Raw genomic sequence first — 16574 nt, 5'->3', positions numbered from 1 at the left:
CAACAACAACAAAGTCGTCTTTTGGGGGTGATCAAGGCTGCGAGACCATGATAAACGGCCGAAGCATCCTTATGGGCATATAAATATGGCCATGTCCTGGCGGCTCTAGGGGCGTCCTCTCGTACATCCGTCAAGACTTGAGAACTCAATATACCATTGATTTCATGATCGGCATAGGCCAAGATAAACCGAAAACATAAAAGTATAATCCAGGCCAAATTGAGTCCTACACACAAAGGCTCGATAGCGACCATGCCAAAGCCTGGTTCGGCTCGTGTGATGCCCGCTCGCGGGATCGCGAACTTTGAGGTACTTGCATACTTCAAAGCACTTGTTGACTTCTTCCGGCGCTGGGTCGGAAAGGATATCAAAACTATTGCAGCGTCTCTCGCTGTGCTCGGAGGTTTGCAAACCGGTCTTGGGACCGTGTCCGGCTTCCTTTCGGGCTTGGGGAGGTTCCTGGGCCACTTCTTCACATCCTCCATGACCATCCACGGCAAAGATTCGCTGAACCGCGAGGTTATCAACTGGCTCGCTTGCCACGTGCTGGATGGCAAACAGACACGATCGTTGCTGGCCCAGTCGCATGGCGCCATGGATACCACCATGGGGTTCTTGTCGGTGCGCGATGATAGGCCGAGCCATCAGCAGATCGCTATCAAATACCTGCCCACGTTCGACGTACACTATTTCTGGTTCCAAGGGACATTCATGATGGTCCAGCGGAACCTGACCAACGGCATTTCTCTGCGAAGTCTCTTCTTTGACCGATCGACGGAGGCGCCCAAAGGCAAAGAGCCTTTACTCATTACGTGTGTCGCCAGATCGGTGGACCCCATCAAAAAGTCAGTATGGGGTATATCTACTATCCTTTTCCATCCACTATGGAAGTACAAAGTTGACAAGAAGTTACTAACTACCACGCTCTATACAGATTCTTGACAGAATGCAAGCAGTTCGCGAAGTCTTTTACCAATGACTATGTTTCGATCCAAACCTGCTCAGCCAGTATTGGCTTTGACACGCAACTGCTTCGGTCCCCTCGTCCTCTCGAAACGGTTCACTTCGACCAGCAGGTCAAAGACGACTTGGTAACAGACATCGCCCACTATTTGAGACCAGAAACTAGAGAGTTCTACCACCAACGTGGTATTCCATATCGACGGGGCTATCTTCTCCATGGCCCTCCCGGGACTGGCAAATCGTCCCTCTCTTTCGCGATCGCCGGTCACTTCAAGCTCGAGCTCATGGTGGTGGACTTTGCCATCGTGCTTGGTGATCACCATCTCGCGGTCCTCTTCGCCGACCTGCCGGCGCAGTGCATAGTACTTCTCGAGGACATTGACGCCGTGGGTCTGACACGGAGCGGCGCCGCCGACAAGGACAAGGACGAGGACGGGGATGAGGAGGCGAAAGAAGAAAAGAAGCCCGAGGGCAAGAAGAGCCGGTGCACGCTCTCGGGGCTCCTGAACGTCCTGGATGGCGTGGTGGCCCAGCAGGGGCGCATCGTGCTGATGACGACGAACCGCGAGGCCGAGCTGGACGAGGCGCTGACGCGCCCGGGCCGCATCGACAAGAAGATCTACCTGGGCAACATCGGGACCGAGGCGGCCCGCCAGATGTTCGTTCGCATGTACGCCCCCGACCACACCAAAGCCTCGCCCACGGCGTCGGCGGGGCTCCTGGCGTTGGCTGACCGGTTCGGCGCTGCGAAGGAGCTCGACCGCAAGTTCACGCCCGCCCAGGTGCAGGAGTACCTGTTGCGGCACCGCGACTCGCCGCGGGACGCCGTTGAGGGGTTGCAGGGGTGGATTGATGAGGAGAACAGGGCCAGAGAGGAGAAGGAGGAGGAAAAGGAGGAGGAGAAGAAGGAGAAAGCGTCGAAGGCTTCTGACGAGAAGGAAAAGGAGAAGACGGAGAAGAATACGGCAGAAAAGGACAAGGACGGCGAGAGCACGACTAAGGAGAGCGAAGAGACAGACGACGCGGCTACTAAGGTTGATGATGACAAGAACGACTCGAGCAAGAGCAGCTCTGACGTTGGAGAGGCTATGCTTACGCCTACGGAAGATTCGAGTGGCAACCAGTCTGACAACTCAGATCCCAAAGGCCCGCCAGTAGAGCCCGAGAAGAATGACTAGAAGCCCGTTGATGGGGTTGACTAAGCGCTCCGGCTCATGGAGCATCTCGTAGCTTAAGTATTCAGTAATTCACATGCAATTACCCTATTGCCAGCCATTTGGTCATCTCACTGCTACTCTATGTAAGTACATAGGTCATCGTAATTACATTGTCCCGTCGCTGGTCACTTAAAATGTTGGCTATACTAGCAAATGATGGGTCTCGAATGCTTGTATTTCTTTGTAGACAATGTATGAAGACGAATACTACGGTGATTTATCCTGATCCCGGTCTCTCGCCAGCAACACATCCAGAGCGAATTGTGGTACTTGGCTTAGAAACGCGAAGGCCCCAGGGCCAATCTTTTTCCGCGCTGTGTCATGTTTTTCGTTATACCAGTCAACCTAGACATTGATAGTAGTGGTCAGTGGTATTCTTCGTTACTTGGAAAGACATCTTTCCCGTGTCTTGGCAAACAGAACTCAGGAACACTGATATTGTTTTGTGGGCAAGCTCGGATCAATAGGGTTACTAAAAGCATCAAGTCACTTACCAGGACATTCCGCGCGTCCATGAGTCTAGGCGTCTCGCTGTCGGCCAGATGTATCCCATAAGCGTACTCCACGGCTTCAACGAACTCTGGCCATCGTCGCCGCGTGCCGCCGCCACCCAGGCACGACCGTATACGCTCCAGCACGGCAATATGGCACTCTGCGTCAAGGAGGAAGTAGTCGGCTACCACGATGAAGTCCACGAGCAGCTTCAAGAGTTCGTGGGTTGCGGTCTCGGAGGAGATGTTGAGAGCTGCGGCAAGCATCAGATATATCGCCAAGGAAAAGGGGGGATGCGACTGGACACGGGAAGAGAATGGGATGACGAACTTCCGGTGTACAGGTAGCAGATTAGCATCTCAACCTGCTCTGGGGCGAATGTGGTCAGAGTTACGATGTTTGTCTGGGCTTCCTATGGATGCGACCGGTTAGCTCGTGCTGCATTGCAAATGTCCCCCTTTCCCTTGATGGCCCCTATTTCAACCGCACGCACTTTGTAGCTGCCAGTCAGAGCCCGGCGGAACCATACACAACGATTGCAAATGATGGCTTTATGCAAGTTCCATGTTTGACCTCCGCATTCTAACCTCACGTCAGAGAAATTCCCGGTCTCCAACAGCCTGAATGAGCGAGTAAGCTTCCTGGACGAGCAAATGGGAATGAAGTATGCCCGACTTACTCCTTGTCGTATTTCGAGAAATCAGGTCGACTGATATCGGAGCGCGAGATTATCTTCAGCTCCATTGCGACCCCTGAAATATGCGAGCATTACGAGATGGCGGCCACGAACTACCTCTCATACTTGCTCGATTTATATTCAAGGGACGACGAGCAGTGAGCCTCGAATGCATATCGGCTATCAATTGGGATTGTGAATAGGTATTTTTGCTCCCCGGATGCGAATAGGGGGTCGTCTTTGTCGACAAGCTCCGACACCAGCTTCCTTTGTTCTGTTGGTTGTGCAATCAAGCCACTCCAGCCCTTTTGTTCGTTTTCGGCACATGCATTGCAAATACATACCGATGGGAATACTTGGGCAAATGTCGCTGGTTCTATTTATATAACCACATCTGTTGTACATTCTTCACCACCCACACGCCCTGCGGCTCTACCCGCTGCCGCTTCAGGCCGGATCACATCCGGCGCCGCGAATCCAACCCGAAGTGTCTTCTCCATAACCGATAGCTGGAACTGAACTCATCTCTTAGCCTAGCCTACGTCACTGGCACCTTAACATACCCTCGTAGTATATACAGCGACTCTGTTCTCCGGAGGGGTCTTAGGGTGGAGCAAGCAAACGGCTGGCCATGGTTTTAGTAGGCTTTTGTTTCTGTCGCTCTACGATTGCGGTACGTGCGACCACTACCCAACTATATGTAGGACTTCAATGAGGCCATTTCGCCTGCCTGGGCGGTGTACTTGTTCTCTCTTGGGGCTATAGTGCATTGCAACAACTTAGATCACTGCGGCATATAGTCAGCGCTACCACACCGGCATTTTGTGATTCTTAATCCGTAAAAGCGAGTGCCGGAATGTCTACAGATGTCTCGGGGAGTTTCGACTAGGCAGGGTAGGTGGTTTTCACTTTATGGATCATGGCGGAATAAAATCACCGAATCGCGATCCCTTGTGGTTCTTTTCGACAGCTGGAAAGGGCCGGGTTACCCAGCCCGGCGGTCGCTGGCTTAGCACGGGGAAGGGATCGGCGCGCCTAGAACATATTTTTGGCCGCCAAAAGTGGTGCAAGTCTGTTCCCCTCTCGGGCGACCGCCACACGCAGACACGCTTCACGCTTTTGGACCTGAGGCACATATTTGGAGTAACAGCAGAAATGTGGAAATTGGTCTCCAAGGTCTTATTATTAGAGGAGTGAAAGAAGAAGGAGCGGCGAGCCGTACGACGTTGAGTCGCCTGATGCATTTGGCCGCCTATGGGGAAAAGACATAACGCCATGATGAGGGATATAATAAGTCGCAAGGCACTTTTTTTTCCAAGGGCGGATACACCGCCTCTTGTCTTGCAGAATTGTAAATTAACCCTTGACGATCCTCGCGCATTTGCTGCCGTGGCACTTGGGAATTCACTGGGGCACCGTTGGACCGAAAACATGGTTTTACCACGCCCAGCGAGCGTGCCTTGTTCGATGATAGATAGCCGAATGCGGCACTTCGATTCGAGAGAGGGAGTCGCAACCGGGGGGGTTTTAGTATACCACTACACAGCTGCTCGCGTGTGCCGATTTACCGTTCGCACTTAATGCAACACCCCAGTCGGATACTATTTTTGGCAAGCCGTACCTGGTCGGGCAGCTCGGGAATGCGAATGACGATACGGGCTTCCGCAACGAGAGAGAGAGAGGGATGATAGCGACACGAGCAGCTGGTCTCATCGCTGCGGTGTCCGAAAGCCACGTATGCCGTGTGTCCTGACCGAAACTCAAGATGCTCTGGACGATGGCCCTGCTGGGAATCAATTTGCCAACAGCCCTCTGCCCCGAAACCACTTTTTGCCGTCGTGGCAGTGTGTACTGCATAAACAACCTGCAAAGCAAATCATCAGAAGGGCAATGCCAGTTACCGCTTTGAATGCGAAATGACTTGCTACTACTAGTAGGAGGTGTAGTTGGTTGGGTAACCCAGCCCTTGCGATGTCTAGTAGCAGGTCTGGCATGTTACATGGACCCCTACATGAATGAATGCATTTTGTATCTGAGCATGGTACCTTGTGCAGATCGGCGCGCACTACAAGCGCCGGCCAGCACCCAACTCCTATTCACTCTACCTTGCGCCGGGCTTGGCTTATGGTGCGGACCAATGTGCCGGATATGCTGCTTCAAACTGTTTGTTGAGCCGCATCTGGAACGCGCATCAGATGAGGCATGACTCGGGGGGTGCGAGGCGTCGTCCAGGGACAGACCACCTATTTCATTTTACCCGTGGGCCGTGAGGACATTTCCCCAAGCGCGCCCAAGGCCTGACAAGCTGGGATCAATCGTGTAGATTAGGCATTAGGCTCGAGTTTCCCCCGGAGGCAGCACCGCCAACCAGCCAACATACGATTTGGGCATGGGCTTGGTCTGCTCTGGGGCGCGACCAAAGCTTCCAGAAAGAAAATGAACGGGCCTGTGTTTTGGTCTCTGCATACAGGTACCAGGCGCCTCTGTAAGCACGGCGGTCCGCTTCTACAAGGTAGCAGGCATATCCAAGCACCAAGGCGCGCGCCCTAACATGGAACTTCTTTGACCGGCGCCTTTCCAGCTGCCTGGCTATTGTAAGCAAGGGCTGACCCTTGCCTTCTTGGTGGCAGTCCGTTTCCGTGGTTAATGGGGGTGGGTGCCTAAAGGCCGGAGCTCCAACGGATGAAGGCCGTGGAAACAGGAAAGTTGCTCTTGGGCGTGAGAGTCAAATTGTGTGTGTGGGTGTTGTGCGAGGCCCAATTGTGCGGCTTTGACGTATCAACCATCAAACCAGCCATGGCCAACCAGAGATCACCGGAGTGATATGGATACATACCTACATACCTGCCTATCTGCTCAGTGAATTACCTAGGTTAGATCTTCTTTTTACCGAGTAATGAGGCCATATCGCCCTTGCAAGGGCTGACTCAGCTTGCGTCAAGCGGCACCAGCCGCAGTTTTTCTTCGCTTTGCTTTGGGGGATACCTACCCCTTTCTTTTCAGCAGGTACGGACGTGAACCAGCTAAAAAATGAGCCAGGAGCCTGGTGCCCACCCAAGGGCCTAGGTATCTCGTTTCTGGAGGGCCGGGGTACACGAGATCCGGTTCGGTCACGTCAGGGAAGTTCAACGCCCGATACGTGAGTGGCTCTTTGCCTTGCCCGTTTGCTTTTCGCTGTATGTAATCTTTGGCCACCATCTTGCGTGCATACGTGTGTGTGCGTGTGTGCTCGCGTAGATTCCACTCGCGGGGTTCTCAACGAATGACTGACGAAACCGTCCAATTCCCAAGCTGCCAACGTCAACAGCACCAGCGATCACCTTAGGGACCGTAGGAAAACCAGGCTGGGCACATGTATTTCGGGCGCACGAGCCAGCATTACATTACACTGGAGTGACCCTTTGTCAAATCACTGCAAATATTGAATCGACCTGAATTAAAAACCGCACATCAACGTCGGGGAAATGCCCCCAAATGCCAAATATCTGAGCCTGCTTGGGCGTTAATTTGAGGGTTTTGGGAGATCTGGCGGGTGGTCATTCTGCGTAGATTCCATCTAGTAACACAGGACCAGCGGGCAGCTTAAGTCGTCTTGACCTCTTCTTTGGTGATTAGGTATTTGCGCCCTGCCACGACCTGCTTAGCCGCGGGAGCCCGACTCGCCCACAATTTGCTGCCTCGCTGGACTGCAATGTCATCTGAAGGGCATTTGATTCAGATGTCCCGTACCAGTCACCTCAGAAAAACGTCATATAAAATGTGCTGTCCGTTTCGTATATCAGATCTACTAGTAATTGAGAAAAAGGCCAAGCTGAAACTGATAGCACACTGTTCCTCTCTCCGTACTTTACTTTTGTCCAGTCCATGCTTGTAGGTATAATAGCAAGCGCTACGATCTGGCCCGAGACCCACTATTATGGAAAGTAGGAGCCCTGGCCGAGCATTGACTGGGCATTGAGAAGGGCGCTTTTGGGCTCCTTTTGCGGTGTGTCACAGGAAAGCAAGAGGGAGCGAGCTACTGCCACCCCCCCATATCTGCCCACCCACTCGCTCAAGGGTGCTTTGCCTTTCCCGTCACTCATTCCCAATTCTACTTCTTCCGATCCCTCTCAGCAATTCAATCCATTCCTCCTTCTCCACCACTTCAGGAGGAGTCCGCCGACCGAGTTTATTGACATTCGACGGCCGCGTTCTTTGTCTCTTTTACCACTCTCCCAAATCATCTTAATCTCTAGTATCTCACCAGAGCAGAGCCATCCGACCAATTCCGTGTCTTCTTGCGGCATCGACGGGTAAGTTTTGGTCGCTTGTTGTTCGCCTTCCCCTCTCCTCTCCATCGCCAGTCCCTTCATTCACCCACCCAGTTGGTGCCAACGGTTGGTGCCGCTTATTCCTTGGTTTTTTTTCTCAAGGCATCAGGCTGCATTGATCATTTCCTACTTCATCCTCTGCACAACGGTTTATGGTGCCCTCAAGACCATCATTTTTACCTCTACCCTCCACCAGAGTGCACACCAGCTCTCTTCTCCTCCCCTCCCTCTCTCAATTCAACAACCTATGCAACATCTCCGGACCTTACCTACCCAATTTTTCCACTGACACATTTCGGTCCTGCAGCAGAACAACACCTCACGACGGAGCCTTGCCTGAGAGCATCTCCTCCACGACAATTATCCCGCTACAGCCACTCGCACGCACTGCAGTAGCTGCACAGCTTCCGATACGATGACCACAATGGTAAGTTTTGATTTGGCGGACACATTCGGTGTCCTGTTTGCTTTGAGGGAGCGGTGGTTGCCTGGTCAGGTTTTGGCTCTGCCAATGTCGGCCATCCGCCAGGCTTGACCTGACCGAGGAGTTGTATTTGCATACACGAACACCAGTTGTGCACATACTCGTTGCTTCAGCCGCTGACTTGTCTTTTCACAGGATCTTCGCGTCGGTAACAAGTACCGTATCGGTCGTAAGATCGGTTCCGGCTCTTTCGGTGATATTTACCTCGGTACCAACATCATTTCGGGCGAGGAGATCGCCATCAAGCTCGAGAGCGTCAAGGCCAAGCACCCGCAGTTGGAGTATGAGGCCCGTGTCTACAAGTCGCTCGCTGGCGGCGTCGGTATTCCTTTCGTCCGCTGGTTCGGCACCGAGTGCGACTACAATGCTATGGTTCTCGACTTGTTGGGTCCCAGTTTGGAGGATCTCTTCAACTTCTGCAACCGCAAGTTCTCGCTGAAGACCGTCTTGCTGCTCGCCGACCAGCTCATCTCCCGAATCGAGTACATCCACGCCAAGTCCTTCATCCACCGTGATATCAAGCCCGACAACTTCCTGATGGGCATTGGCAAGCGTGGCAACCAGGTCAACGTCATTGACTTTGGTCTGGCCAAGAAGTACCGAGACCCCAAGACTCACTTCCATATTCCTTACCGTGAGAACAAGAACCTGACGGGCACGGCTCGTTATGCCTCCATCAACACCCATTTGGGTGTCGGTACGTATTTCCTCCAAATTCTTCCTTCCCTACAACGCTAACTCGGATCGACAGAGCAATCTCGCCGCGACGATATGGAGTCTCTGGGATACGTCATGCTTTACTTCTGCCGTGGCTCTCTCCCCTGGCAGGGCTTGAAGGCTGCTACTAAGAAGCAGAAGTATGACCGCATCATGGAGAAGAAGATGACCACCCCGACCGAGGTTCTTTGCCGCGGTTTCCCCAACGAGTTCGCCATCTACCTCAACTACACTCGATCGCTCCGTTTCGACGACAAGCCTGACTACAGCTACCTCCGCAAGATCTTCCGTGATCTTTTCGTTCGTGAGGGCTTCCAGTACGATTACGTCTTCGACTGGACCGTCTACAAGTACCAGAAGAACGCCCAGGCTATTGCCCAGGCTGCTGGTGCGCCCGCTGCTGGAGATGAAGAGGAGAAGGCTCGTGCCTCGCGCACCAACGCCGCCACGGCTGGCCAGCCCTCTTCTGCCGTCAAGCCCAACGCCATTCCCGGCTCCCGCCGCAAGGTGCTCGAGCGCGGCGCCCCGGGCGTTGACACTCCGGATACCAACCGTGCCGTCGGTGGAAGCGATAGGATGTGAGTGTCATGCGTGCCCAGCCCAACAGCCTCAAGAGTTTCCTCGTAAGGAATCATCTTTTCCTTCGCCTTGGTGTGCTTTGATGAACCGCTGCTGGCCGAAGGAATTGCTGACATTGATGGCTGACACTTCAGTTTGCGGTAACAGGCTGCGATCAGCTTCTAAAGGTCAAGGCACTGGCTCCGGATACGGCTCGTACCGCCCGAAATGATTCGATATCGTGACTGGCACGCCCCCTCCGACTCTCTCCGTCTTGTGCATTGTGCGTAATAGCGGGAGCCACTGTACTAGCGTTCGGCAAGCTCAGGCCGAATTTCTGTTTCTTTTGGCACCTCCCGCCGTTCCCATGGTGATCTTGGGCTTGAGTTGTTTTGCAAGTTTGGGAGACAAGCAGCGATTGTCGACCTGCTTCCCGGCAGTCCCCACTACACTCATTGCCATCTGACACTGGAACGTACCGCCATGCGTCACCAAGCATCGGACCCTCCTTTCATATCACATACATTGCTTTTCCTACCGTTCTGCGATGAATCCCCCTGGTTTATGATTGCATTCCCTGGCTCGGACATGCCAGGATCCCCGACAAGATAGCCCTGTATCGGCGGCAACGCCGAATGCAACCTTTGTCTCGTTGTGGATCCTCCGGCGTATGTCTGAACGGCATGTCCGGCATCCTGAATTGGTCGGGATGTCGACATACAGAACATATGCTCTGTTACCAGTACCTATCGTTTCTGGAATTTCGACCGCGAAGCAGTCCTGGGGTTCGCCTGTGGAAACCCCGACGTAAAATTGTTTACTCTTCGTGGGGGGATCCCAGGATATCGTTGCGATGCGTTAAGCTCAAGTGATATGGATTTGGTTTTGGTTTCTTTCTTTTTCCTTTGATCAAAGTTTCGTGTTTTCTTCGATTCGGTTCTTCCTCTCGCCTTCGTTTTCCTCCGGGTCAGCGGCGATTTCAGAAACAACGGAAGCCATGGCACCACGAGCATAGTGCACACCTGGACGTTCGACACTCCATTCTTTACGACATTCGGTCAACGACTTGAGCCCTTTATCGACGGGCATCGATGTGCTCAACCAGATTCGACGCGGCATTTCTCGGGCTCGACATACGTCGATGCTCTTGGTTTGCAGCATTGCACTCAGCTCGTTGATGATCTCGGTTTGACTGTGGTGGAAAAGGACCTGTTGTGGTTTTAAGGACGCCAGGGGATGGATAGGAGACTCGACCTTGCATTCACATCCGGAGATACTTACCTGCGCCGACAACTAATGACGACCTGTCTTAGTTCAGGACGTCAGTCGAGCGCTGGGTGTAGTACACGCATGTGGCTGCAGGTTTGTCTTGATCGTATTGAAGACCGGCCCCGATACACGCTACCTAGTTCTCAGAAATTGATTTCGCTTCTCAACTCTAAACGATTTTCTATGCATGTTCGTAATGTGACGTGATGTATGTAACTGCTAAATTGGACTATTTGCAAACTCCATAGTTGGGACTGCTCGTCTTGCGGCTGTACGTGGTCGACGAGGTCAGCTGGGCAGATCAAAGGTGTGAGCCTAGGCTATCTAGTGCCCTGTTTCCATCCATGAATTAATATAGCTCGAGGGGAGCTGGGGAGGTATTGAGGTATAGATTGCCCCGCACCAGTGCTGTCATCGGTCATGGGTGGGCCCCCCCAGTCCTTTCCGTTTCAAGAAATCTGAACTCCGGGCTCCCTCCCCTGAGGTTGGTTAGGCGGGCTGAGCTGAATGAAGTGCTCATCGCATCCTTTCACTCTTTACCACCGTGAACACTCACGCTTTGTATGCTGTTGTTAGGCTTCCTTTCCCTCATCGCCTCCGTATATATAGCCTGCTATGCTATGCTGTTCCAGAGTTCCTCCTTTCTAACTGCTTAAACACCTGGGTTTCCGTACTCTTTTCTTGTGTCCTCCTACGGGGCAACTCGCGAAATCAGGGTTATTCGGGCTCTTTTACACGTCTAGACTACTCTCGACAGCATCTAAGGCAGCGATGGCGTCTCTGGATACTTTCTACCTCACCTTCAATGCTGCCAAGCATTTCATATCGGTTTCTGCGTTCGCCAATCACCTGAATCGAGCTTTCAGCCAAAATGCGACGCATCTTCCTGAGCTGGTCGTCTTGTACGTCGCCCCAATGCCCCTGCCCCAGTATTCGGAATGGGAACATGACCTAACACTAACACGCGGATAGTTCGCTGCAAGAGATGGCTCCTATCTCGGCGGCATTCATTGGCTCCTACTTTCTGAGCCCGTTTTTCGAACGATACGAATCGGCTTTGAATATGGCAGCAGCAAAGTTCATGCAAGACGAAGGACAATCTAGAGAGCAGCCCTACACGCTTGTCAGGACACGAAACGTCGGTATGACCGGTATTATGCTCTTTGCTCGCGACCCGACCGCCCTCACGAACATGCAAGCGGCCGAGGTGGGGTTTGGTGCTGGTGATATGGCCAACAAGGGAGCTGTAGGGCTTCGCATGATGTACAGCAAAGGCGGAAAAGAAACAGAGCTTACGTTCGTGAGCACGCACTTGGCCGCCATGGAATGGAATCTGGAACGCAGAAATCGCAACTGGGAGAGCATTGTGAGCGGGCTGGTCTTTGCCGATCCCAAGACGATTGTACAAGCGGACCCCCCAGCACGCATCGAGAGGGCGACGACCGAGGGGGACATAGAGCCGCTGCTTTTCCATCCAGAAACGGAAAAGAAGCTCCACGACGTCAGCATCTACAAGCCCGGCGGTCATCTCTTCGTTGCCGGTGACCTGAACTACCGGCTGTCCAAGACGGCACCTCCCGCAGATGCCGTGTTTCCCGTCGTTGATGACGAGACGAGCGAGGACTACTACCCGCGCTTCCTGGCACTTGACCAACTCACTGCCGAGAAAAAAGCAGGTAGGGCGCTTCATGGACTCAGCGAGGCACCCATCCACTTCCCACCCACTTACAAGTACAATGTGCAGCCTAAGGAGGCATCCGGGCCCGGGCTGCGGGAAGATAATGGGGTCGAAGAGATCAAGTGGAAGTTCGCCAAGCACCGGTGGCCTGGTTGGTGCGACCGTGTACTGTGGCTCGATATCCCCGACTGGGTTAAGGGCGATGGGGGTGTGAGCAAGAAACGCCCCGAGATGGAGGTTACAGCGTACGACTGCCTGCCTGTGGTGCGCAGTAGCGACCATCGAGGTGTCTTCCTGAGGGTGCAGGTCCCTGTACTCACCCCAGACGAGCTCAAACCGCCCACCGATTTGGTCGAAACCACGCTGCGAGACTCCGAGGTCGCAGGTCGTACCTCGCGTGAGAGCGTAGCGGTGGATCCGAGAATACGACTCCCCAAGGCTATCGACGTTGATTCGTGGGAGCATCGCGCGTCTGTCAAGAAGTGGGAATCGCTCGTGGGCTGGTCCATGTACATCTCGCAGTCCAAGCAGGGCATCATGTTTTTCATGACAGCCTTCATCGTGGCGCTCGGTGTATATTGGTATCGTTCTCTATAGGTGGGCGGAGCGAAACGCATGCTGCAGCGGCTCTCGGTTTGTGGCTCCGGGTGTTGGGCGTGTTTCAATGGCGTGAGGAGGGCCGTGTTTTCTTGAGGAGGATCGGACGGGATTGGTATACGGAATGCATGGCGTTGGCCTGAGTGGTTATCTGTTTTCGTTTTGTATTTTATACCGCGCTTTCGAGGGAGGCGTGTGTGTTTGTGAGTGTGTTAGCATAGAATAAAAGGCAGGCCGGAGTAGGACAGTACGGCCCGGCGTTCGCAGTGAGTATACCCTGTTGGGCGCTCTCATCGTTATACGGCCTTCTTTAAGGGCGTGGATTGGCATTATGCTGGAATAGAACTCAATTACCCCGTACTTCTTGTGCTGGCACAGTCTGATGTGGTGACCTTTGGAGTTTTCATATCCCACCTGGTAACTTACATGTCAGTGTCCACATGACCATATGAGAGTAATAATTGCACCCAATCATTCCCTAAGTGACAACGTATAACGACTGTCTTCTGTTACAGAGGATATGGCTTCCCACAGACTACCTGTTCCAAGAGTCAACATGTCATCCTGCTCGAAAACGTCGCCGTCTCTCCCACAACTGCCACACTCTGTGTTGTAATGAAAGAAAGGCTTCTGGAACACTGACGCATCTGCGCTTAACATGAGGGCTGAAAAAGTCACTATCTAGTTACAGGACAAGACTTGGTTACCTCTGTGATTCATATTTACATATAGTATCTCGGGACAATGGGTGGTTCCCAAACCTTTGACCCTTTGAGCTTGTGTCCATGATGATACAGCGTTCGCCGAACTATACAGCACTCGCCGAACTATACGGCACTCGCCGAACTATACGGCGCACGAGCTGTTGACTACTTCGTCACAAAAGTCTGCAACTGGTGTGTCCCATTCGAGGCAAGGACTCCCATTGCCTTGTACTGCTCGCATCAGTGGTCATTCATAAGCCCTACCTCCGTCTGATCTAGAGACTCCGTATACGCACGCAGGCGCCTTGATAAACTGCCCACGCAAAAAAATGTGTGAAGCCCTAAAAGGAGGCGGCGATATCTGACAACCTTACCGGCCTGCCTGGAATTGGGTTGCTTCGGGCACCCCTGGGCCTAGATATCTGCCTACCCACTGTCCAACACTGAACGATACCTTTGCTAGCTGAAAGCTCACTATAGGGAGCTTCGGCCCAAAACAGCGGATAAGCACTTCTATTGGCTTTCTTTCTTTCTTTCCATGCTGATTCTTTTGCCTTCCGGCCTCAGTTGATCAAGAGGAAATCATCCCACACAAAAGACCAACCCAGGCCAAAAATAACCAGGAAAAATTCGCATCCCTCTGGCATACATAACCAGGCCACAACCACAACCACCACTTGCGAAGAACACCCACCCAGAGTAAGTTACTCTTCCATCAACCACCTAAGAGGAACATTTGTGTAAGTCTTTTTCTTCTTCCAACACTCAAGAAGATCACTTGTTGTGAGTTTCTTCTTGATCCATCATCCATCACTCAGTCAACAACGCTTTGAGTAAAGAAAGGTAGCCCGGTGCATCCAACACAGGGTTACCGCTGCCCACCGACCACCACTTCGCCGAGTCCATCTGCCAGTCTCCTTCAGTCTCCCCTTCAGTCTCCTTCGTCCCTCCTGCCAAACCGAGGTAGAAAGACACTAACCCCTCAGTAGACGCCGAACGTGTCTCTCGCACCGTCAACGATGCCTGAGACCCCCTCCACTCGTTGCTCGGGTGCGGGAGCCCTCGTGGCCCCCAGTCCTGAGGTCGGCCCCCCTCGCCGACCTCAGACCCCCACGGATGAGTGTCTGATGTACCTGACCATCTACATCAAGGCATTCGATCAGGAGCGTCGCAATGACTGGCTTGAGATGGAGTGGATGACGTCCCCGACTGAGTCGACCTCGCAGGTGTTCATCCACTTGAATAACGACTTCATCCGGGGCATCATTGGTGATGTCTCCGAGATCGATCAACTCAGCATCATCATCGACCCTTCGGCCGCTGACGGCACCGACCCCACCCAGATCATTTGCCTCTGGACCAAGGTTCGAGAGGTGGCCTCCCTGCTCAGCAACATGAAGCATTGGAACGTTCGTAACCTGGCGATCAAGTTGACTTCGGCAGGCCCCGGCACCTTCAAGCTCACGTCCAAGCCTATGGGCGAGCTGCACTCCATGTTGAAGAGTGACTACAACTTCTTGTCTTTGGCCCACATGGCTATCCTTCTGCCACTGATCAGGGACAAGAAAATGAGCGCAACGTGTGTGGAGTGGTACTACCAGAATCTTACGGGCAGCGACATGACTCCGGATCAGGACCTTGCTCCGGATAGGAGCACTACTCCTGAGCCCATACTGAAGATGATCGACATCCTGGGAGCCGTCACGGACGATTACGGCATGTGGAATCTCCGTGATGATGACTACACTATGAGTACTTTCTGGACCGACGTAACCTTGGCTAGAATGAGCGTTGAGGTTTCGAGAGTCGACTTCGCTTTCGAGTTGGCTCTCGACAGCGCCTACGGTCCTGCAGCCAACCATCTTCGCCTGCAGCGCTTCCGCACCTGGAAGCTGGAGGACGAGACATCCGCTCTCAGCCGTAAGAACCGGAAGAGAACGATGGAGTCTATGTGCCTCAACCGGAGCAACCTCCAGTATCAGAAGAATCTCCTCGAGACGACCCTCATGCCTACCGACCTCGAAGCCGACCAGCGCAAGTCGGGAGCCGCGCAGGACATGGAATCTAACAGACTTGCCGTCAAGCGCAATGATGCAATCTGGGCGGGCCTTCTTCCGGTCAGCCCTTCCTCTGCCCCCACCAATACTCAGGCCGCCGTTATACGCTGGGCGCAGACCAAGATGGGTAAGCTCAACTGTGAGATGCATGACCACTTCATCAGTCTCCAAGACGGTGTCGACCAGTGGTCCATCCAGTATCCGCTCGGCATTCCCAGCCTCTACCGGATCCACGAGGAGGCGCACCGCGAAGAGGAGCATGAGGAGCAGAATAACGAGACCGATTCCGACAGCGAGGATGGTGTGGACGATGACGGGGTGTTTACGCCCTGGTACGACGCTTCCGACGATGCTGAGGCAAACGCCGAGCGTATCTTGCGCGAGGCTCTGGGTGATGACGACGACGACGACAACTTCATCTAGGCTCGGCGACTTTGTACCAGCATGGGAGCCTTGAACTGGGAGTTGTTTGCGAAACCACTTGGCTCCGAGCCTTCCGACTTTGTTCAAGTCGACGATCATGCAACATTTTCGGCGGCACTACGAGTCACCCCACCCAACCAAAACAACAGATACGAAAAAAAGAAGAATAAAAGAAAAGACCTGTCCGACGACAGAAAGAGAAAAAACGAGGAAAAGGCAACAAAGAAGAAGAAAGAGAAAGCTCGAGGCAGGAGAATAAAAGCCTTGATCTGAAGGGAACGCCCTTTGTGTTCGAGTACCGTACCCGCAACCAACCCACCAAGTGATGACCAACTTCCACCCATGACTTGCACCAGTTTCCAGCAACACTCAGCGATAAGCAGTCTGTTGCCCGCAAGGCTCGAGAGGCGTACCATCTTGTTGTCATGG

At 53.2% G+C, this 16574-nt stretch overlaps 6 protein-coding genes across 6 annotated transcripts; 5 read left to right on the top strand and 1 right to left on the bottom strand.

Annotated features, from left to right (window-relative positions):
• Positions 1-252: 252 nt before the first annotated feature.
• Positions 253-2141, top strand: PG985_012566 (uncharacterized protein; the record flags this gene model as incomplete). The annotated part of the gene is made up of 2 exons (XM_066832332.1): positions 253-845; positions 935-2141. 2 exons carry the CDS (start codon positions 253-255, stop codon positions 2139-2141), a joined length of 1800 nt encoding a protein of 599 aa, XP_066680382.1.
• Positions 2142-2214: 73 nt separating this feature from the next.
• PG985_012565 (uncharacterized protein) lies at positions 2215-3019 on the top strand (the record flags this gene model as incomplete). The annotated part of the gene is made up of 2 exons (XM_066832331.1): positions 2215-2263; positions 2667-3019. The coding sequence occupies 2 exons, from the start codon at positions 2215-2217 to the stop codon at positions 3017-3019; spliced, it is 402 nt and encodes a 133-aa protein (XP_066680381.1).
• Positions 3020-7973: 4954 nt separating this feature from the next.
• On the top strand, positions 7974-9744 carry PG985_012564 (Casein kinase I-like protein). The gene is made up of 4 exons (XM_066832330.1): positions 7974-8085; positions 8278-8839; positions 8894-9437; positions 9586-9744. Exons 1-4 carry the CDS (start codon positions 8074-8076, stop codon positions 9647-9649), a joined length of 1182 nt encoding a protein of 393 aa, XP_066680380.1. The 5' UTR covers positions 7974-8073; the 3' UTR covers positions 9650-9744.
• Positions 9745-10326: 582 nt separating this feature from the next.
• Positions 10327-10578, bottom strand: PG985_012563 (uncharacterized protein; the record flags this gene model as incomplete). The annotated part of the gene is made up of 1 exon (XM_066832329.1): positions 10327-10578. The coding sequence occupies one exon, from the start codon at positions 10576-10578 to the stop codon at positions 10327-10329; it is 252 nt and encodes an 83-aa protein (XP_066680379.1).
• An 879-nt stretch (positions 10579-11457) lies between these two features.
• Positions 11458-12961, top strand: PG985_012562 (endonuclease/Exonuclease/phosphatase; the record flags this gene model as incomplete). The annotated part of the gene is made up of 2 exons (XM_066832328.1): positions 11458-11588; positions 11659-12961. 2 exons carry the CDS (start codon positions 11458-11460, stop codon positions 12959-12961), a joined length of 1434 nt encoding a protein of 477 aa, XP_066680378.1.
• A 1723-nt stretch (positions 12962-14684) lies between these two features.
• On the top strand, positions 14685-16145 carry PG985_012561 (uncharacterized protein; the record flags this gene model as incomplete). Its single annotated transcript, XM_066832327.1, has 1 exon — positions 14685-16145. The coding sequence occupies one exon, from the start codon at positions 14685-14687 to the stop codon at positions 16143-16145; it is 1461 nt and encodes a 486-aa protein (XP_066680377.1).
• Between the last annotated feature and the right edge of the window lie 429 nt (positions 16146-16574).

Source organism: Apiospora marii (assembly GCF_038362585.1).
Source record: "Apiospora marii strain CBS 49790 chromosome Unknown utg000009l_segment0_segment0, whole genome shotgun sequence".
In the NCBI taxonomy this organism is placed as follows: Eukaryota; Fungi; Ascomycota; class Sordariomycetes; order Amphisphaeriales; family Apiosporaceae; genus Apiospora; species Apiospora marii.
Note: the sequence above shows the minus strand (reverse complement) of the source record. Positions and strands in the feature narration are given on the sequence as shown.

Bases quoted from the DNA above. Each gene is read 5' to 3' on its own strand.
- PG985_012564 (XM_066832330.1), top strand. The intron at 8,840-8,893 runs GTACGTATTTCC...TCGGATCGACAG, and splicing joins CAACACCCATTTGGGTGTCG to AGCAATCTCGCCGCGACGAT. The intron at 9,438-9,585 runs GTGAGTGTCATG...TTGCGGTAACAG, and splicing joins GTCGGTGGAAGCGATAGGAT to GCTGCGATCAGCTTCTAAAG.